This window comes from Electrona antarctica (assembly GCF_951216825.1).
Source record: "Electrona antarctica genome assembly, chromosome: 4".
NCBI classification, from domain to species: domain Eukaryota; kingdom Metazoa; phylum Chordata; class Actinopteri; order Myctophiformes; family Myctophidae; genus Electrona; species Electrona antarctica.
This window is the reverse complement of record NC_136809.1, coordinates 19,556,463-19,577,348: the sequence shown is the minus strand read 5'-3', so window position 1 is coordinate 19,577,348 and position 20,886 is coordinate 19,556,463. Positions and strand designations below refer to the sequence as shown.

The window sequence follows — 20,886 nt, the reverse complement described above, 5'->3', positions numbered from 1 at the left end:
GCTGTGAATGTTTTAGTTGGAATTTCTTCTCCGGGGTATCTATGCAGACTTGCAGACCTGTGTGTCGTCATACTTCGCCGTACCGCGGCGTCGCTCGCCGATCTAGAAGCTCACAACGCGTCGCGATGGGGACGCGGTGTGAGCTTATAGATCCGCTATTTTGGGCGAACGACACCGTCGTACGACGGGGTATATAAATTGAGCGTTATAATACAACGGAAGAACAAAAAAGGCCCACATGCATAAAGCTATATAAAAGCACCAACAGTGATCCCTTTTAATAATAATAATAATAAAATATACAGCGAAATCCCAGTATCAGCGATAGCGGCTTCAGCCGACTGTCACATTAGCCCATGTAAAATTCCACTGGTCTTCATTGCTGTAGCATGCCACGAGAGACACGGCGCGACATTATCCATACATGTATAAGGGTTCCGACTCCGTATCTCATTCTCTGAAGCAATGATGCAGTTCAGTGCTGTTCATACGACGGCCTCGTTTAACGTTACACACAATCACGTTGTGAAAAGCAGCCGTCTGGGACATGTTTAGGCCGGGGCTGTAGTGTAAAGGGATGTCATTGTTGTTAAAGCCATCCCTGCCTCAATGACTGCAGCGTCTGTAGAACAACAGGCCTACAGATTGTAGGCCTGTTGTTCAGGACAGACAGGTAGCTACACATGCATCAGCATTTTGGCCTGACTACACACTACACTACTGGGCAATGGGCAATGTGAATGAGTTTATCATACACTGTACTGTACTGTACTGTACTGTACTGTACTGTACTGTACTGTACTGTACTGTACTGTACTGTACTGTACTGTACTGTACTGTACTGTATGTGTGTGTATATGTAGCCTATATTGTGTAGTCTACATGTATAATCTTATTGGCATTTTGTGTGCCCCCTTATTTTGGCCCTCTCAGCAACATTGGTTAATCTCCTTCTCCAATATTATTATTTAAGCCAGCCAGAGCCATAATTCTTCACCATAATAGTGAAACTTAAGCAAATTAGACTACTAACTAAACTACCGCCCTATTTCTATTCTTATAGCTCCATCTCGAAAGTGATGGAAAAAATAGTCTATGAACAGGTTGAAAAGTATCTTAAAAATAATGTACGAATTCCAATCGGGCTCCAGAACTCCACTGACACATGCCTCCTTTATTTGAATGACCACATCAAACACGAGGTGGATGCTGACAAATACTGCGGCATGGTCATGCTGGACCTCCAAAAGGATTTTTACACCGTGAACCACTCCATACTGGTTAACAAGCTAAAAGCAATTGGTTTTGATAGCACATCAGTGAGCTGGATGCAATCCTATACCTGGAGGGGAGAGAACATATGGTGGAGGTGAACGGAACACTGCCCCCCCCCCCCCCCCCTCCTAGTGAGCTGTGGCGTTCCACAAGGAAGCATACTAGGGAATTTACTGTTCCTAATATATGTAAACGACATCAGCTTGTGACTGCAACTTGTTCCTGTTCACAGATGACTCAGCACTGCTGGTCTCGGACAGGAACAAACAAAATAATCTGCATCTGGCTCGCTGATAACAAACTAACTTTACACCTGGGAAAAACTGAATCCATTCTCTTTGGATCAAATAGTAATCTCAACAAGGCAGATGGCTTCTTGGTTAGAGTGGGTGACAATATTATCACACAAAAAGATGAAATTACCTACCTAGGTTTCATCTAGCTCTGGTCCATAGCCTCCTGCACTTTACTGTCGTTGCATTGAGGCTATGCGACCGTTCTATTTCCTGGCTCGCATGAAATGCGGACCAACCTCTCCTGTTACGAAAATAAAAATAACGTTTCACCTACTCACCAATACAAAGGCGGGTTGTGTCATTAGAAAGCCTACTTTCCTTAGTGGAAGCACTCTGAGCCCCCCACCACACGTATAAAAGGTACTTTTTGGCCAGAAAGGGATTTTCTTTCACTGGAGGAAAAATATTCTCTATGCGGGTTTTCTCTGGGCAATATCGGTAGAGGGCGCTGTGGTGTAACTAAAAGTAATATTTTTCCGGTGGAAAACAAATCCCTTTTTGGCCAAAAAGTACCTTTTTATACATGTGGTGGGCTCAGAGTGCTTCCACTAAGGTAAATGTATTTATTGTATTGTATTGGTGAGAAGCAAAAATGTTATTTTTATTTACGCTAAAGACGAGAGGCTGGTCTGCAACATAGCTCTAAATGCAACGGCATTAGAGCTATGGACTAGACTAGAGCTAGGTTCCATCCTGGAGGCAAATCTTTCCGGTGATAAAATGGCCACCAACGTAATCAAAAATGGCCACCAACGTAATCTCCTCACTGGTCAACAAAAACACCTTGAAGACCCTAACAGGAGCCCTCGTACAAGGTTTCTTTGACAATGCATGCACCTCTTGGTACCACAGCACCGTAAAACTCCAGACTTCCCAAAACAAACTGGTCAGGTACATACCCATGTACCTGTCTAAATACTTCCTTAATTTCAACAAAGTCCACACCCACAACACCAGAGGGAGTTCAACAAATCATGTGCAACCCAGATTCGGCACAAACAAGGGACTAAATTCATTCTGCTCCTATGCCACCAAAATGTGGCATAAGATATGCGAATCCCTTGACTCCTTCAAAACCGCTCTCAAAGGGCACCTACGGACGGCTGCAATTCGAAACTGGCACCCGTAAAATCTGAATCCCCACAAACCCTTTTTTCCCCTTATTACCCCCTCTATGATGATTTCCTGTTTTTGGCTATATAGTGTATAGTGTATATTTGTACGTCTCTAAATGTTATGATGAATTGAATCTGACTACAATGAAAGGCCCCATGACCAACATTTAGTGCTGACTGCTGTGGTGGTGGTTGATGATATCATTGGGTGAGATAGATTGAAAGGTTCATTTCAGACACCATTCAAATTCGTAAAGAGAACTACGTATGTTGAACTTAAGGCATTCGTATTGTCTCAGGTCTTTAATGGTCTTTAATCAATCACAATGATCATGTTTTGGAAGCGCTGCATCATACCGGATCAATGCAGTCTTCCTATAGGCTGTGTATATTACTCTCTCTCTCTCTCACTCACTCACTCACTCACTCACTCACTCACTCACTCACTCACTCACTCACTCACACACACACACACACACACACACACACACACACACACACACACACACACACACACACACACACACACACACAGTACACACACCAGGTGACACACATCACGGCAGCCTTGTTGTTGTTATGCACTGGAAAGCATGTGTGAGTGAGATGTAAGCTAATAGGCCCTGGACAAAATGTCAAGACAAACAGTGTGTGTGTGCGCGTGCGTGCGTGCGTGCGTGCGTGCGTGCGTGCGTGCGTGCGTGCGTGCGTGTGTGCGTGTCAGCGTGTCAGGTGTGCGTGTCAGTGTGTGTGCGTGTGTGTGTGTTTGAGTGAGAACAGATATGCCCATGTATGATTGTGCATGACTGTGTCAGTTTCTCTAACTACTACTGACTATCTCAGAAAGGACTGAGAGTTGTAGGAGCAGGGCTCTCACTTGCAGCCTCATTCTTGTTCTGTAGTATCACTGTTGCAGTTCAGGTTTGTTGTGGTTTGGCACACTGGGCTGTTGGCTATACTCTACTGGTTGTTTATTAGTTTGTTATCACTGTTGCCCTGAACGCTTCTAGGATGCCTTTTATAATCTGTTTGTGAACAACAGAGGGTTATTAACTTATTATAAGTGTCACCCTCAAATAGTAAATGGTGCATACTGCATTTATAGTGCCTTTATGAAAGGCGCTTTACAATGATCGTGCACCCATTCACACACACAATCATACACCGATGCTCCTAGACGCACATGCACTATTTTCAGAGGTCATTTGATCTGCATTTGTATTTCACATACTGTATAAACAACTTTAGACTTTGTACATCCATGGAAAAAAGTACAAGCATTGTTGGGGTATTGTAAGCTTTGTAATATGAATGATTTACGACGAGGTGTGCATGGAGACTGTCTCTTCAGGAATCAGGATTATGATTAACCACATGAACCCTACCATCCCTATTCTGAGCATGTTAGGCGAACAATCAGCGAAAATTAATGAACACTTGGCAGAAATTGCAGATAGGCATTGTGTTGAGTTTGCCTTGTAGATTGGCTATACCAAGGCAGATTTGAAAACCGGTTGTGAAAGCCATTGAGGCCTGACGTGCCTGTTGTGATATCAGGTTTAATGAACACTGACTCCCTCAAGCAATTATCTGGTAACATGCTGTCCCCTGCACTACTTCACCAATGTCAAAGGTATTGCAGAATTATGGGAGTATTAGTAAACAGTATCGGTTTCTCAGCTCTATTTCAGTCTGTCCGTGTGTGTGTGTGTGTGTGTGTGTGTGTGTGACTATGTGTGTGTCCATCCGTCTGCGTACAGCTAATCTCCGGCACCGTTGGCCTGGTCGATGGCAAATTGTGCACACACACTCCCTGGATGCCAACAACGCATTTTTCTTTTTTTTTGTACAAACAGACAATACAACAGAACAATACATAATACATCAGACAATACAATTACTTAAAAAACAAAACAAACATACAGTACATACATATAAATACAGTATATCAAAATAAGGGCACTTAGACTGGTAACAACAACATACAGTCCTTATGGCCACAAGACCAAAATAGCTGCAGAGAATACAATTAGACATTTTCAGTTTCCACCATTAAATAAGATAAATCATTAACCGTAATATATTAACAACTCTACATTTTAAAGAAAAAAAGAAGGTCCAATTATTTTGTAGAATTAATCAGTTAATTAATTAATTCATATTTTTTACCTCAGCCTTTTGGAAAATATAGACTTTGAATTAATGAAACAATCATTTGTAATTATTATATTATTGTTATAAGTGCAAGTGTTGTAACTTTCCTCTTTTGAACCAAGTTTCCTGCTCAAGACCTGAAATTGAGCTAATAGAGCTTGCTCAGAGGATAAATTGAATCTTGACCATCAGGTAAAAATTTGTGTCAGATTGTATAAGTTAAATTGTAAACATACTCTAGTACTCTACCATACAGATTGGACATTTTATTTATAAAGAAAACATAGAACCACTATTCAGTGTTCATGGCAGGTTGACGTATATCTTGATTCTGTATGAAATGTCAAGATGATATTATGGGTACTCTGCGGAAAATGTGATTCAGATATTACATTACAAGTGCCTGTGGAGCATTGATGATGATGATGATGCTGTAAATAACTACTAGCAAGTTATCCTCACCAGCACTGTGATGTAATCCTTTTGAGAGATTAGAGAGTGATTAATGTGTATCATCATTGTTCTGTACTGTATTGTGTAATATACTCTGATCTGCCAGGATTCCTTCTGTCCATTTCCGTGGCTACACACTCAGTGGTCTCAGCCTGACTGAAAGACATCCCTTTTCTTTGGCATGTTGGGTGAAAAGTTTCAAAAACTGAAAAAATTAAAATAAATTGCAGATCTACAAGCTCACAATGTGTTGTGTTGTGATGTGATGCGTTGTGAGCTTATTATATCGTCTATTTTCGCTATTCGTCATACAACAAAGCGTATAATAGGCCATAAGGCAATGGGTTTTGGATGTGCGTGTTTCAAAACACCATGGAAGAACTCTATTTCAAGACAGTTTCCAGTTAGAGGGGCAGCAAATCATCTGCTGAAGGATTTGCACCTAAATTAAGAACAGGAAAGTCTTAGTCATATTATACACAGTTCATATGGTTAGTCCATTCAGGGAACCGTCCAGGACCATCTGGGGAACATTTGTCGGCAATGCCATTCCAATTGCCCTAAATGCGCATCTCCTTCTCATTCAGGCTTAGTGACTGGGAACATTCTCATTGGATATGTCTCAGAAAACATCTGCTGCATTAGCGAACAGAGATCCGCCAATTAAATTATAATATTGCATACAAATCGCTTATAGTAGCGGTAGGCTGTTTGGAAAACAGATGGACCGTAGTAGCTATAATGACAACATGGGCTAACTTGCAGGCCCAACATTCTCACAGACCTCTCAGAGTTAATGGGCAACTGTTCCCATCGCAAAGATAGATGAACATAAACCACAGAGTTATTTGTGCCCTGTCACGTTCAACAAAGTATGACTCTGACAGAATGTTGCGTAACCTCTTGGAGGTCAGCTTTCAGCCTGCATAGCCTACATTTGTGTAAATGTCAAGACATCACAAAGGGCTATAATGCATGGGTGGCACACGTACTGCATGCATACATAGCTTGCTTGCCTGTCATATCACGTCCCATCATCTTCTGGTGGTCGTTGTTGGTTTTACAGATTGCCTCCAGGGATAAAATAAAATCACACTCGACTCATGTGAAGTGAGGGATGCCCACTGTGGCTGCCACATGATTTCAGACTCACTGCCACTATAGACATTGCAAGACATGAATGCAGTGTTATTGTAAATAAAATAAAACAAAATCTGCAACACGATGTATTTAACTATTTATACTGGCTACATGACATGTCGTCATTTAGTACCATAAAAAAACATTTAGGGCAGTATTATGCGTGTCTTAAGTGCCAGGTCTTATTACTTAACTTAAGACCTGGAGGCGTGATCAATGCCATTTGGCCACTCAGAATAGCCAAACAGCATTGACCACGCCTCCAGGTCTTAAGTTAAGTCATAAGACCTGGTACTTAAGACACGCATAATACTGCCCTTAAAGTCCATAGACTTGGCTGGCAATTTTTTTTTAAAGTGCTCTATACAAACATTAAAGTCAATAGACTTGGCTATATGACGTAATTTCAAAAGCCAAGAATTAAGCAATGATAGCCCACTAATCCCAGACAGTTCATATGTGGTGTTGAAAGAAGAGGCTCAGTGTTAATGCCACAGACAGACAGTCATGAGATCATGAGTTGCAACAACAGGGAAGCCAGAGGAGTTGCCCTTGATGTCAGTGGTGGAATGCTCTAATAAGGGCAAGACACACATTGGGTATGTATGGAAATAAATAATAGCTTACATCTGGTATTCATTTTAATTTTCCCAGATGTATAATTAAAAATCACACCCGTGTGAAGTGAGGGGTGCTCTTATCATCGTACATTATCATATATCATCTAATTCCGGTCAATCAGAATTTGCGTTCTCACCTTCAAATTTTGTTAGGCAATGTTTGTGTAGGACAAAGTTTGTGTTTGCACATACACTAAAAGCTGGACATAGGAAAACTAACAACTAATGTTTTAGTAGCCCTTTCCCCCCCTCTCTTTTGATTTTACAGGTTTGATAAAGCCTGTACAATCAAAGGATATGGGGAGATAGGGAGAGAGAGTGGGGAGAGTGTCTGCCCTGCGATTAGGAGGTCGGGATTTGATCCCCAGCCGGGTCATACCAAAGACTCTAGGGGCACAATGCCTTCCTGCTTGGCACTCAGCATCAATGTCCCTGCGACATATTAGCAACATATTAGCGACATATTAGCATCATGTCCAGGGGGTGTACTTGTGCATCAACCTGCCTTACGCTACATAAACACTATAGGCCCTGCACTATGGGCTTCATGGCTCGGCATGAGTCGGCAAGTTTTGAGGATGGAAAATGACTTTGCTTTTGGTTCAGTGCTCTGACCTAATGAATAGGCCCGCCCTGCTGGGGAACATGAATGGTATAACTTCTAGTCAATCGTATTTTGTAAATCAAACACACTTTCTGCGTGTATACTCAAGAAGGAGCAAGTCATGCATACCATGAGGGAACGGGTGTTGGTAATGTTTATGTGGACTGAGTGTTGTTTTTTCTTGTGGGGGGAGGGGATATTCAGAGGGTGCACAGTACAATAGTACTGTCTGTTGTGGACAGTGAGAGCTTGGATGCACTTGGGCAAAGCTGCTGCACAATGCAATAACTGTTTTACAATCCATACCGGTTTAGAAGAGACCAGAATATGCACACAGCGTGGTAATTGCCACAGATGTTGTGACTCACTGTACTTAAGGTGAATTGGACACTTTTCACAACTAAGGACACACTCAAATCCATTTCACGTCATGTAGTATGCTGCATTATGTTCTAAAGCAAAATCGAGACGGACACAATGGGTTCATAATGAAGCGACCATGTTGTGCCAGCTATGGGAAAGGGCAGGCTGCATTTCTCTCTCCCCATATCTCATTTTGATAACATGACGTATGACATAACTTTAAAACATATGACATTGTCCTTTGAGCGAGGACTTCACTTGTATACGATTAAGTAAATGTGGGTGTCCCTGTCTGAGTGGAAGAACCATTATCATGACTCACCTTTTTGGAGCCTGGCCTGCATTCAGTGACATTGCACTTGTTCTCTTAAATGACATCAGGACCCATGTTTTTGTTATCATTTAAATCCTCTATACTGGGTAAAGCTGACCTGAGTTGGCTCTGTACTTGATGTGCTCTTTTTCCCTCTACACCAAATCCCTTTGCCAAAAATACCCAATCTACAAGTTAGTATTTTAGACCACTGTACAGATAAGAAGCTTCCTTGCAAAATAGACAGCCAGACTCAATTCAACTGATAAGGTTCATATACCCTGTCACAATTTTATGGTCATACCTGACTTTCTGTGTGTGCGTGTGTGTGCGTGTGCGTGTGCGTGTGCGTGTGTGTGTGTGTGTGTGTGTGTGTGTGTGTGTGTGTGTGACTGTGTGTGTGTGTGTGTGTGTGTGTGTGTGTGTGTGTGTGTGTGTGTATTATGTTCTTCGTATGTCAGTTGATACTATCAATGATAAGGGCTCCCACTAAACCCTAGGAGAAGCTCTCGTCATCCTGCTAAATACCTAACCGACACTGACTTCGCTGATGACATTGCGCTTATCAGTCAATCATTGGAATACACTCAGGCTCTCCTTCAGTCTCTTGAACAGGCCTCCAACTGTGTTGGTCTTTATCTCAACGAGACGAAAACCGAATACGTAAATATATGCAAATCCAACAATAACCACATTATAAAAACTCCTCTGAAACATCTTCTTCCCAAAAGGACTTTAAAACTAGGAAGGGTATGGCCTGGTCAGCCTGCAATGACATGCATAAGATCTGGTCATCCCAGCTTAGTAAGATGTTAAAAGTAAAAATATTTAGGACGACCGTTGAGTCGATTCTACTCTATGGCTCCGAGACATGGACACTTTCAAAGAAACTAGAGAAACGGTTGGATGGCACTTACACCCGCCTTCTAATGAGAGCGCAAAATCTGTCTTGGAAGAGCCAACCATCGACTAATCTAATATACGGCAACCTTCCCCGTGTTTCTTCACTAGTCCGATCCAGAAGAACACAGTTTCCCGGCCACTGCTACAGAGCTGACAATGAGGTTATATCTTCCCTTCTTCTCTGGAGTCCTGCCTCAAAGCAGACCAGAGGTAGAAAACTGTCGTTCCCTGATGTCATTGCTAGGGACACAGGCATCAATAAGCAGGAACTGGGGATGGCAATGAAGGACCGGGAAGTCTGGCGTAATATTGTGAAATCCACGATCTCGACCACGGTCGAAAAATGATGATGATGTATGTTGTAACCTTAACTGCTGTGCCGCCTCTGGGCGACTGATTTCCCCCTGTGGGATAATAAAGGTATCTATCTATCTATTAGTCCGTACAGTATACATTAAGGCTAAAAAGATAACAGAAAAAAGTCCTGGGGACTCGTTTCCATTGTGGTCCTATTCAATTAGTCAACATGGTATATTAACAGTCTTATTCAAAGGTTAAAATGTAATTTAGATAGCATGTTATTTAGACAGATGCCAGGTTCATTTGATGACCTGGTATCCGATAGTTTGTACGTGTAATCTTTTCATTATAATGAAATCAGACTGTTCACTGATAGGTTCTTGGTTTACTTATGGTCCTAGATTACTGTAGAAATGTCAGTTTACACCATCTGCATATTATTATATTGGAGGTCAATACTAGTGTGTTAGGCATGGGCGTGACAATGCGGTGACAACAGTGCTTCTGATTGGCTGATTTGACCAAGTGTTTGGTCTCATGGACATCTTAATGGTTCTTTTGATTGGGCTGGTTTCTGTGTATGAATGCAGCGTTTGTGTTGTGCCTTCTCCAGTGTCATCCCCATTCATACTGGGTTCAGGCCCTATCCCTCTCTCTCTAGCTCTCTCTCTCTGCCCTCTGTCTCCTTTTTCTCTGCTCACCGTGCACCTATTCTCACTCGGACAGTCAGGACATCTTAGAACTTGGGTGCACATCAGAAGTGAGACTGCACATCAGAAGTTCTAAATGATGCCAATTTACCTCCCTTTCCAAAAACATCAGAAAGAGCCTGAACTCTTCTTCAGTTCCTCTTTTTTTTTGAGGGGCGCTAGCCCCTCCTATGCCCAGCTTTCCGGGCTTATGATTGGCTGATCACCCCACAGCGATGATTTGATTGGCTGAGCAAACATATTAATAAAAGTGATAAAAATGAGGGCAGAAATGTCACTAAAAGTGCCTGGAATGACATTTGTGATGATTTGATTGGCTGAGCACGGAATGTGATGTACAATGATGTATGATGATAAGAGCGCCCCTCACTTCACACAGGTGTGATTTATTTGTTATTTTTGAGGGGCGCTAGCCGCTCCTATATATAGCTTTTGTCCCCACACGTCTCATATTTGCCATTGACAATGAAAGGAGAAATTAGGTCAAATGTCCGCCAAATATGACGTAAATTTAACCAACCAATCACATAAATGCAGTTGTTCATGAGATGATGTATGATGATGTATAATGATAAGAGCGCCCCTCACTTCACACGGGTGTGATTTTTTAAGTTATGCCTCTTTGTCAAGTCTTTGAAGTATTCTGTAAGTGCATGTCTGTCTGTCTGTCTGTCTGTCTGTCTGTCTGTCTGCCTGCCTGCCTGCCTGCGTGCGTGCGTGCGTGCGTGCGTGCGTGCGTGCGTGCGTGCGTGCGTGCGTGCGTGCGTGCGTGCGTGTAGTACAGCAGTCCGCTCCACAGGGTCCTCCCATTATCAGAGCTGTCATCCATAATGCAGACAAACAGACACATGAGTGACTATTATGGCTCAGCTCAGCATCAACTCCCCCAGAGCAACAGTATCGCTTCCTACTGAGAGGAAGAGAGAGGCATGGCGGGATGGAGGGAGGCAGGGATGGATGGGGGGGAGAGAGGGGTAAGGAGGAGAAAGATTGGGGGAGGGGACATGAAGGGAGAGAGCGAGGAAGATCGAGACAGAGAGAGAGACACACAGGGAGAGAGAGGAAGATATAGGTAAGAAGGGAGAGAGAGAACGAGGGAGAGTTGTTTATCCATGTCGATGGGGAGAGCTGGGGGAAGCTCTGCCTTTCGAGGCCTAGCTTGCTATCTAGCGTTAGCTGGTAGAATGTTGCACATTGAGCAGCATGCAGAACCCGCTGACACACCATACACATAGCCTGTTTAAATGTCTCACAGTCCTTCCATGCATGTCCTTTAGTGATTAGTCAAACATGCACTTCCCTCGCTCTATTTATCTCTTCAAGACCACGTAAATATAAGCTATGCTTTCATGCACACAGTGTTACGCGCACACGCACGCACTCGCATACGCACGCACACACATACTACACACACAAACATGCACACACACACACATGCACACACACACACACCTTCTGTGCTTTATCCGAAAATGTAATTATAGTTGTTGTTTTTTCCATCATCTTAAAAGCCATTATCTTTGTTGCCTTGAAAACATGCCTCAATTTGCAAGAGAAGAAAAACAGTTGACACTTGAAACCGTTGTTGTAGCCAGTGCTTACATCATTTCAGTCACTCCTGCAGCAAGGGCGAGATCCAGAATGACGTACCGGTATCTTACATATTTATGTCCATGAGGCATTTTTCACATCACTAAGAATTATATTATGAACAAAAATTCCACCAGCGTAAATTATAATGTGTTGCCATACGGCGTTGCTTGCTGAAAATAACAAGATTTGAGTCAATCTAATTCTCTTCATCGACTTTTATCTCTGCGACAGGTTTGAGGAGCTCTAATCCTGTTGGCTCCAAGGCCAGCAAGGCGGCCTGCTAATCAAGCAACAGCCAGCCTCAGCGAGGGGGTGGCGGGTTAGGACGGAGACCCTCCTGCAACCTCCCGTCACACTGCTAGTGCTTCACGCCTTCTTCCCCAGCGGCCATCGCCATGTCTACACCAAGCGCTAGTCCAGAAAGAGAGGATTCTATCAGGGCTCCTCCCGCTCAGTTGAGCTGCCCCTCCTCATCGCCCTCCGGCATGGACCAAGACCCCCCTTCGATTGGTAGCCCCGTGCTCAGCCCGGACTCATCTTCCCACGATGCATTGCTCTCAGCACCTGCGGCCTCCCCGGCAGACTCGGAGAACCTGAGTCCAGATGAACTGGAGCTGCTGGCCAAACTGGAGGAGCAGAACAGGTGAGGGCTCCCGCTGTTGTGGTGTGGCTCGGGCGAGGATTCTGTTCAATTGATTCTGGTTTAAGCAATTGGCACCAGTGTTAATTTTGACAGCAAATTCAGATTTACAGTAGTCTTAAGCCCAACACACACCGCCTGTGAAGCGGGTGCGCAGCGACGCGGCACAGTATTGCCGCACGTCATAGCCACACAGCAACACCCACAGGATGCGGACAGCCACGCCCACGGATTCCCGGATGGAGGCCGTGCGGCAACGCCTGGAAAATAGAACAGCGGCGTATCGGAGCGGCAGGCGAGGCGTGAACACGCGCCAGCGCGCGTCTGACGCCGCCGGTGTGGGATAGGTTCATTGAAAATAACGGAGGCGGCTGTTTTGACGCGCGGCGTTCACAGACGGTGTGTGTTGGGCTTTTGAATAACACACCATTTAGTTTTAAATTGTTTAGTCTTCGTCTAGTCTTAGTTGAATACGGTAAATATCAAAATCTTAGTAATTTAATTTTGACAGCAAATTCTGATTTAGTCTTAGTCTTTTGAACACACCATTTAGTTTTATTAGTCCTATTTAGTAATCTGAAATTGTTTATATTAGTCTTAATCTAGTTTTAGTCAACAAAATATCAAAAATCTTTTAGTCTTTTAGTCCTAGTCTTATACTCAACAAAATTAACACTGAATGGCACCAATGAAAAACAGGTTGAATGAAATAGCTCAATAGTATACTAGTGCTTATACTTAGAGGCTTAGTTCAATCTAAAAAACAGGTACAATTGTGCTATTGCGGAAAAAGCAATGCAGGGAAAGTCGAATAGACCTTGACATTATCCAAGTAGCTTTGTAGCTGAGGCAAAACATTGTGGGATACATAGCAACCATTAACTATGTCCTTCATTTAATTACCAGCCATGCACAGAGCACCCAGTGTACAATCATCAAAGAGAACCTCTCATGCCATCTGCAGGCAGCGCCTGACCTTTCTGTGTACTTCTGCACCTGATTATAAGAAGCATAAAATATGTTGAACTTAAAAGCATGTCTAATCAGTCTAATCCTGTGGTTCCCAAACCTTTTAGCTCAAGACCTAAAAAATAAATTAGACATTTGTCGGCACCCAAACGAGTGGTGAAAATAGCAGATCTACAATCTCACAAGTCAATGCAATAAAAATATATCTATGAAAATATATCTATGATCACAAAACATCTGATTCACAAATAAGAATTTACCACACACATTGTGCTCGTCACAGACTCCTACAACCATAACCTACAAACCCATTTCATTTTTGGAACGCAGTGTATTAAGTGGAAATACAGGCCACGGCTCTGCAGGAGCCTAGTTGTCTATAAGAGGGTGGGTCTGTGTGGGCACAGTTCTGCACACTGCCAGCAGGCCAAAGAAGCACCTCCACTAGCGGCTTTGGATGTTATCAGAGGATTTCATCTCCGTCATCAGCCCTTATCAACAGCATGCACTGCAGCCAGAATGGACATTTCCAGTTCCACATACTGACGTAACCCTAAATCTAACCCTAATTCTAACCCTAACGTCAGTTTTAACCAGCCATGTAAGTCAGTTTCACCTTGTTTTCGCTTCAGCGCCAGTAATTTCACTTCCGCATTTCCTAGTCGCCTACTCACGGTAGGTAGTATGTGGAAATGTCCATACTGGCTGCATTGCATGGTCCAGATAAGAACATGCTGGTGATTATCGGCTGATAACATTGGAAGCGGGTGCCTCCTCCACCTCCTCCTTCCTCCCTTTTGAAATATTTAACTTAAATGTCATGAATGGAAGTCAATAGACCAGACTGAAACCTTGTTTCTTTGCCAATTTAGATTTAGGTCAAATTAGAGCCTGGCAGCCTGCAGGCATATTGTTATTGAACAGCATTAAATATGATAATAAAAACAAAAGTTTGCATTCGAATTATCATATACAAGTAGCTAAATGTATCAAATTATATCATGACATTCATTAAAAAGTATTAAAACATACACATCAAGTTCACATGCCTGAGATAAAAGGGGCTTCTCTGTGGCGAGAAAGACTTGCATGGTTGTAAATCTCAGACAGGGGCTTGACTGGGCATACCAATGTGGTCTGTTTTCCTGAGAGTGGTTTATAAGATAAGAGCAATAAACAATAAAAACGGAGATGGGCACAGACAGACAGTCTGGCATCTGAGATGGGTTCTATAAGCCCAAAAGTGCTCATTGTCTTGGGAGAGTCATTGAGTGATAGCCTGTGATGTTAAGCTCTGATCCAAAAGTAGAGTAGTTCACCCAAAAATGTACTTATTTTCTATCCCCATGAAGCCGCTGGCGATTGTTTTGTTTTTGTCACAATCCTAAGCCAATAATTTGATGAGCGGAGGTGATCGGTGATCTGGTAGGAGAGTAAGGAGACTCAAAGAAGGAAAACAAAATACACTGTCTCCATGAATTCAAGGCTTGGTGTGTTTAATTGCAATTGATAGAAATGTATGTTATGTTTTTTGGGTGAACTACGCCTGAACTACTAGCACTTTAAACCAAACACAGGATGTCTGGTTTATGGTTGCAGTTACAGTTAACAAACACATACTGTACATTTTATTGAATAGATCATGTCAGCCAGGACTTAGTCTCATTCAAAACACTTGCATGCATCATATCCAGAAATTATTACTATGATTAGTGATTGCGACCAAAGGTTGCAGATTAAAAACTTGCAAAACCCGTCAGTCGGTCACACCGACTGATGTATACAGTATACAGTATACTGTACATGTATACATATATATTGATTTGTAGTTTTTTAGATTTTTGACAGATTATTATTTCTTATGCATGATGGGGTGGGCTTCAAGATGATTAAATTAATCAAAAAAGTAATAGATAGAATCATAAGAGAGAGAGAGAGAGAGAGAGAATGCGGGGGGGGGGGGGGCATCTGATATTAAGTGCGATAGTAATAATTACTTTTATTATCAGTTAAGATTGTGGAAGTATTTACATTTTAATTTGCTATGCCATTTAGAGAGTTCAAAAGAAATAGCCACTGGGATAATAATAATAATTATAATAATGAGATAAACATGAAATGGATGTGTTGTAGGCTATGGTTTCAGAGCATAGTAAATTGGGTCTGTGTGGTCCAGATGCATTAAACAGGTGTCAGCGGTCTAGACTGTGGGTAACACAGGTGCAAGGAGAGAACTCACACAGGGCTGCGCCGTCAGCCAGGATATGTGATCCAAGTAGTCAGTAGTGGTGGTTCCACATTTTAGTCAGAAGAGGTGGGCCAAAAGAGCAAGACATTTTACACCATTGCTAGTATAAATAGGATTTAAAACCTGTGTAATTTGGGTAATATGCTACATAGTACATAGCATGCTACTTATTTGTCACTCACTCAAGTGTTTACTATTGTAACTACCTGCTGAGCCCAACTGTGTAAAGTCCATCTGAACAAAAGTAGAGGTAAAATGAGGAGTGGGTTCGCTGTCCCATATCAGACACACACATTGGAAACAGTAGCCAGATTATTAGATAAATATCTAATAGGCCTATCTGTAAAGGGCCTTTCAAACGTGAAGCGATATAACGCGCCTATAGTTCATTTTCAATGAGACCTGCGTTTTTGCGCGGAGCACTGGGAGCGACAACGCAAGCGTATTTACGCGAGCGGCGCGCAGTCCCGTGAATTTGTTGCGAGTGTGCTCGTTTCGTGCACACGCCCGCGACTCACCAGACCTGGATACTGTTTAGCTTTTTTTTACGCTTGCGTTGTTGCGCCCCTCTGGAGCAGACCTGGAGGAGACCTGTCGTTGGTCCAGGCAACAACGCCTGCTTTCCTCCCGTTTGAAAGGCTCTTTAGACTGTAACATCTGAGGCAATGGTGAAAAGTGGATAAGCATTTGTGACAGATGAATTATAAATTGTCCTCCTTAGACCAACCACAGACTTATTGAGGGGTGCTTGCCCTTTTGAAGATGACGTCATATGGCAGCCAAGTCTATACTATGGGATGTTTTTGGTATGAGAGCACTAATGGCGTGAATCGTTTGTCAGCCAAGTCTATGGACTTTAATGTTTGTTTAGGGCGCTAAATGACAACGTATGAAGGAAAGAAACAGTACAACTGTAACCAATGTGGGAGTCTATGGACCCCCCCCCCCCCTGATGTACAAAAGGTGCCCCTCACTTCATACAAGTGTGATTTTATTATTACAAGCCAGCCAGACTTTCTCTGGCGAAACAAAGCGTCACTACACTCGTTGACATAAAGACGGTGGGTCTGACCATGTGAGACTACAGTCAGTGGGACATCATCACCTCTTACAGGGTGCTCTCTCCTCACTCAGGCTGCTGGAGGCAGACTCCAAGTCCCTGCGCTCCATGAGCGGCTCGCGGCGAAACAGCAGCGGCTCTCTGGTGTCCAGCTCCTCGGCCTCCTCCAACCTGTCCCACCTGGAGGAGGACACCTGGATCCTCTGGGGACGCATCGTCAACGAGTGGGAGGAGTGGAGACGCAAGAAGGACAAACTGCTCAAGGTGAATGTGACTGAATGGGGCATATAGATTATAGAGGGAAAACTGCTAACTGTGACGATAGGAGGGATTAACAACAGACCTATCAATAATTTATTCACCCCTTTCTTATATTATTTATTTCCTTACTCAACCGGGCCATGTGAAAAGTGATGGTAAAGAAAGGAGAGTATTTATCTCTTATCAGAATATTTGGACAGTTCAGGTGACGCTGCTATGCAGAGGTTTGGGTGGCCAGCTACACCCGCAATGGAAAAAGTATTACCTGGCTGGTACCAAAAGCTTGTACTGTACAGTCGAGTTGAGTTGAGCTGGTGCAATGCAGTGGAAAAGCACAACCAGTGATACTTTTCACTCAGTCAAAGGAGTATCCCTCCTTAGCCAAGGGAGATATTAGCACTCTGCTACACCTGCAAACTGGACCGGACAAATCTGCAAACAGAAAAGCAGTTAGAATTGATTTAGCAAAGTAATGTTAGTCCTTGATATTGTTTCACACACACACACACACACACACACACACACACACACACACACACACAGGGGCCAGGGAGGAGTACAGTACAGTACAGTACAGTACAGTACAGTACAGTACAGTACAGTACAGTACAGTACAGTACAGTACAGTACAGTACAGTACAGTACAGTACCACCCACTTCAGACGGGTCTGATTTTTATTAATTATTTGATAATTGCAATCCACTCACCCTCTTACTTTCTTTTTGTTTTTGTATGTCATAGATGGATGGATGGATGGATGGATGGATAGAACCAACATGATTGATTATCAATAAACGTACTTGCGCTCTATCCTTCCTCATCCTCATTCTTTCGTCCTCTCTCTCTCTCTCTCTCTCTCTCTCTCTCTGTCTCTTCCACCACCAGGAGTTGATTAGGAAGGGGATTCCCCACCACTTCCGGGCCATAGTGTGGCAGCTGCTGGGCAACGCCACGGACATGCCGGTGAAGAACCAGTACTCAGAGCTGTTGAAGATGTCGTCCCCCTGCGAGAAGCTCATCCGCAGGGACATAGCCCGCACCTACCCAGAGCACGAGTTCTTCAAAGGTCAAGACAGCCTTGGCCAGGAAGTACTGTTTAATGTCATGAAGGTGAGAAAGCAGGACCTTAATGTTTAATATTCATCCATGAGCTTCAGTCTTGGTGCAAAGGTTTTCTGAAAAGTCAATCTACTGGTGCGTGCGTGCGTGTGTGCGTGCGTGCGTGAGTGTGTTGGGGCATTTAAGGAGTAGACTGAATGCAGTAATGATTAGGCTACAAATGTCACCCTGGTCGTTTTCCTATTCACATGAAGTGAAACCAACCTAATGTGTGTGTGGGGGTTTTCTTCCAGGCATATTCACTGGTTGATCGGGAGGTGGGATACTGCCAAGGCAGTGCATTCATCGTCGGCCTGCTGCTAATGCAGGTACGGAAGGAATGATGAGGATAGTTCATTTTCATTGAGATGGTTTTGTATCTTATAGATGATGAGATGAGATGAGATGAGATGAGATATACTTTATTGTCCCACGAGTGGAAATTTGTCTTGGGCAAAAGTGCAGTAGTACATCAACGTTTTTAAAAACAGACAGACAATACACAATAGACAATACACAATAGCAGCATTGCACAGGTATAGTATCACAAGAGATCAGTGCAAAATTGCAATCAGAGAAGGTATGAATATAAAGTATAAAGTATAGAAGCACATCCCTATTGTGAAGGCAAACGTTGAAACGTTGAAGGTCTCACATCCTGCATATTTCCACGTGCCAAAAATAGACGATCTACAAGCCACAATGTGTCGCGGATGCGGTGCGTTGTGAGCTTGCAGATCGGCTATTTTCAGCATGCTCACACGTCATATGGCGAAGCATAAGTCGGCTTCACTTTGTTTTTAGCCTCTGTGAAAAATGAACAGTTAATGTAAGGGACAGTAGGTCGGGACACGGTATTGATAAGCTGTGAGATTGTTTTGGTGGCACGTTATGTGTGTGTTAAATCAAACAACCTCAGTGTTTGGGACATGTTCAGAGTTGTGAGCTGCGCGCACCAGAGAAATGCACGGCAGAGAAAGATTACATTAATTTTGTGTGTTGGACTCAGGTTTATTATGCTTAGCAGGACCGGGCTGGACTTTTGGCCCTGTGCAGTGCTTTAATGAGCGAGATCCGAACTGTAATTACCCTAATTTAAGTGAAAATCGATTTTCGGATTTTAATTTCTTTATCATCTTCCAAACCAAAAAATCTGATTCTGATCTGAATTTGATTAATTGCCCAGCCCTAATATATCCTATATACTGCCAAGTGTGTCTCTGAGTAGTGCATGTATATTTGATGTTAAATTATTTTTGATTGTGAATATACTGTCTGCCTATCCTCACCAGATGCCAGAGGAGGAGGCATTCTGTGTGTTTGTGCGTCTGATGCAGGAGTACCGGCTAAGGGAACTATTCAAACCCAGCATGGCTGAGCTGGGCCTGTGCATTTACCAGTTTGAGTACCTACTACAGGTAAGAGAGCTTGTGTACTGTAGAGTGCATTAGATTTGAATGCAAATATTATCCACAAGGGGGTAGCAAGTATCCCGCTTCTTTATCTAAACACGATTGTGTGCCTTGGTTTTTCACATTGTGTGTGGCTCAGGTGTTGATCGGCCATGCCTCTTCCTTTTGCTCGTTCTTTATCTCGTGCGTGCTGTCTTTCTCCCTCTGTCTGTTGGTCTTTCTCTCAATTTATCTTCTCATCATCCGGTCCTCAGGAGCAGCTTCCAGAGCTAAATCTCCATTTCCGCTCCCAGAGTTTCCTCACATCCATGTATGCGTCCTCCTGGTTTCTCACCCTCTTCCTCACCTTCCTCCCAATGCCTGTTGCCACGCGGATCTTTGACATCTTCATGTATGAGGTATGACACACACACACACACACACACACACACACACACACACACACACACAAACGCATACACAATTTTTGCTTGAAAAATTAGGTGCTTGAAAAGCGCTGTACTGACGATCGTAGTCCTAGTGATGACACTAGGAGTGGACATAGTCTGAATGGCATAAAAACCCATACTCTGGGGCGCCCGCTGGCCAAGTGGTCCAGGCGCATGCCACATATAGGCTTTGGCCTGACAGCTCGTTGTGTGTTTGAGTCCCGTTCATGACGACCTTTGCTGCATGTCTCTCCCCTTCTCTCTCTCCCTCTTACCTGTCTATCTTCACTTGATACTATCAATAAAGGCAGAACAGCCTTGTATGAGAACGCAAGTGAGAAGTGGAATGCGAGTGGCAACAGAAGCTAATATTATGAGCTAACTCAAGCTGCACCTGCCAGTTATGACTGAGTCATTCTTGTTTTGACAGTTTTAGCTCTTGAAACCTAACTTCCCTATTCTTTGAGGAACATTTGCAGAAAATAGCCGATCCACAAACTCACAACGTGTCACATTGTGACACAACGTGAGCTTGTAGATCGGCTATTTTCAGTGAAGAGATTTGATGTAGTGGGAAAAAAGACCAAGCCAGATACACCTCAGGTCAAGTTCAGTAAATATAGAGAGTTTATGTGGTTATTTCTATTTTATGTGTTTGAATATGTTTTCTTAATCGTGTGCCTGTGCATCACATCCCTATAGGGTCTAGAGATCATCTTCCGTGTTGGCATGGCCATCCTGCAGTACAACCAGACTGACCTCATTCAGTTGGATATGGAAGGCATGTCACAGGTACCTACCTACCTACCTACCTACCTACCTACCTACCTACCTCCTACCTACCTACCTACCTACCTACCTACCTACCTACCTCCTACCTACCTACCTACCTACCTACCCACCTACCTACCCACCTACCTACCTACCTAC

At 43.3% G+C, this 20,886-nt stretch overlaps 1 protein-coding gene across 2 annotated transcripts in view; it reads left to right on the top strand.

Moving 5' to 3' along the window:
- Nucleotides 1-20,886, top strand: part of evi5l (ecotropic viral integration site 5 like) — a 44,842-nt gene that overhangs the window by 4,325 nt on the left and 19,631 nt on the right. For both annotated transcript variants that reach the window (XM_079498498.1, XM_079498497.1), the window contains exons 3-9: nt 12,071-12,482; nt 16,831-17,020; nt 17,904-18,128; nt 18,371-18,445; nt 19,409-19,534; nt 19,783-19,926; nt 20,659-20,748. In XM_079498498.1, coding sequence (XP_079354624.1) covers nt 12,235-12,482; nt 16,831-17,020; nt 17,904-18,128; nt 18,371-18,445; nt 19,409-19,534; nt 19,783-19,926; nt 20,659-20,748 — 1,098 coding nt within the window. In that variant the 5' untranslated portion in view covers nt 12,071-12,234. The remainder of the gene's footprint in view (nt 1-12,070; nt 12,483-16,830; nt 17,021-17,903; nt 18,129-18,370; nt 18,446-19,408; nt 19,535-19,782; nt 19,927-20,658; nt 20,749-20,886) is intronic.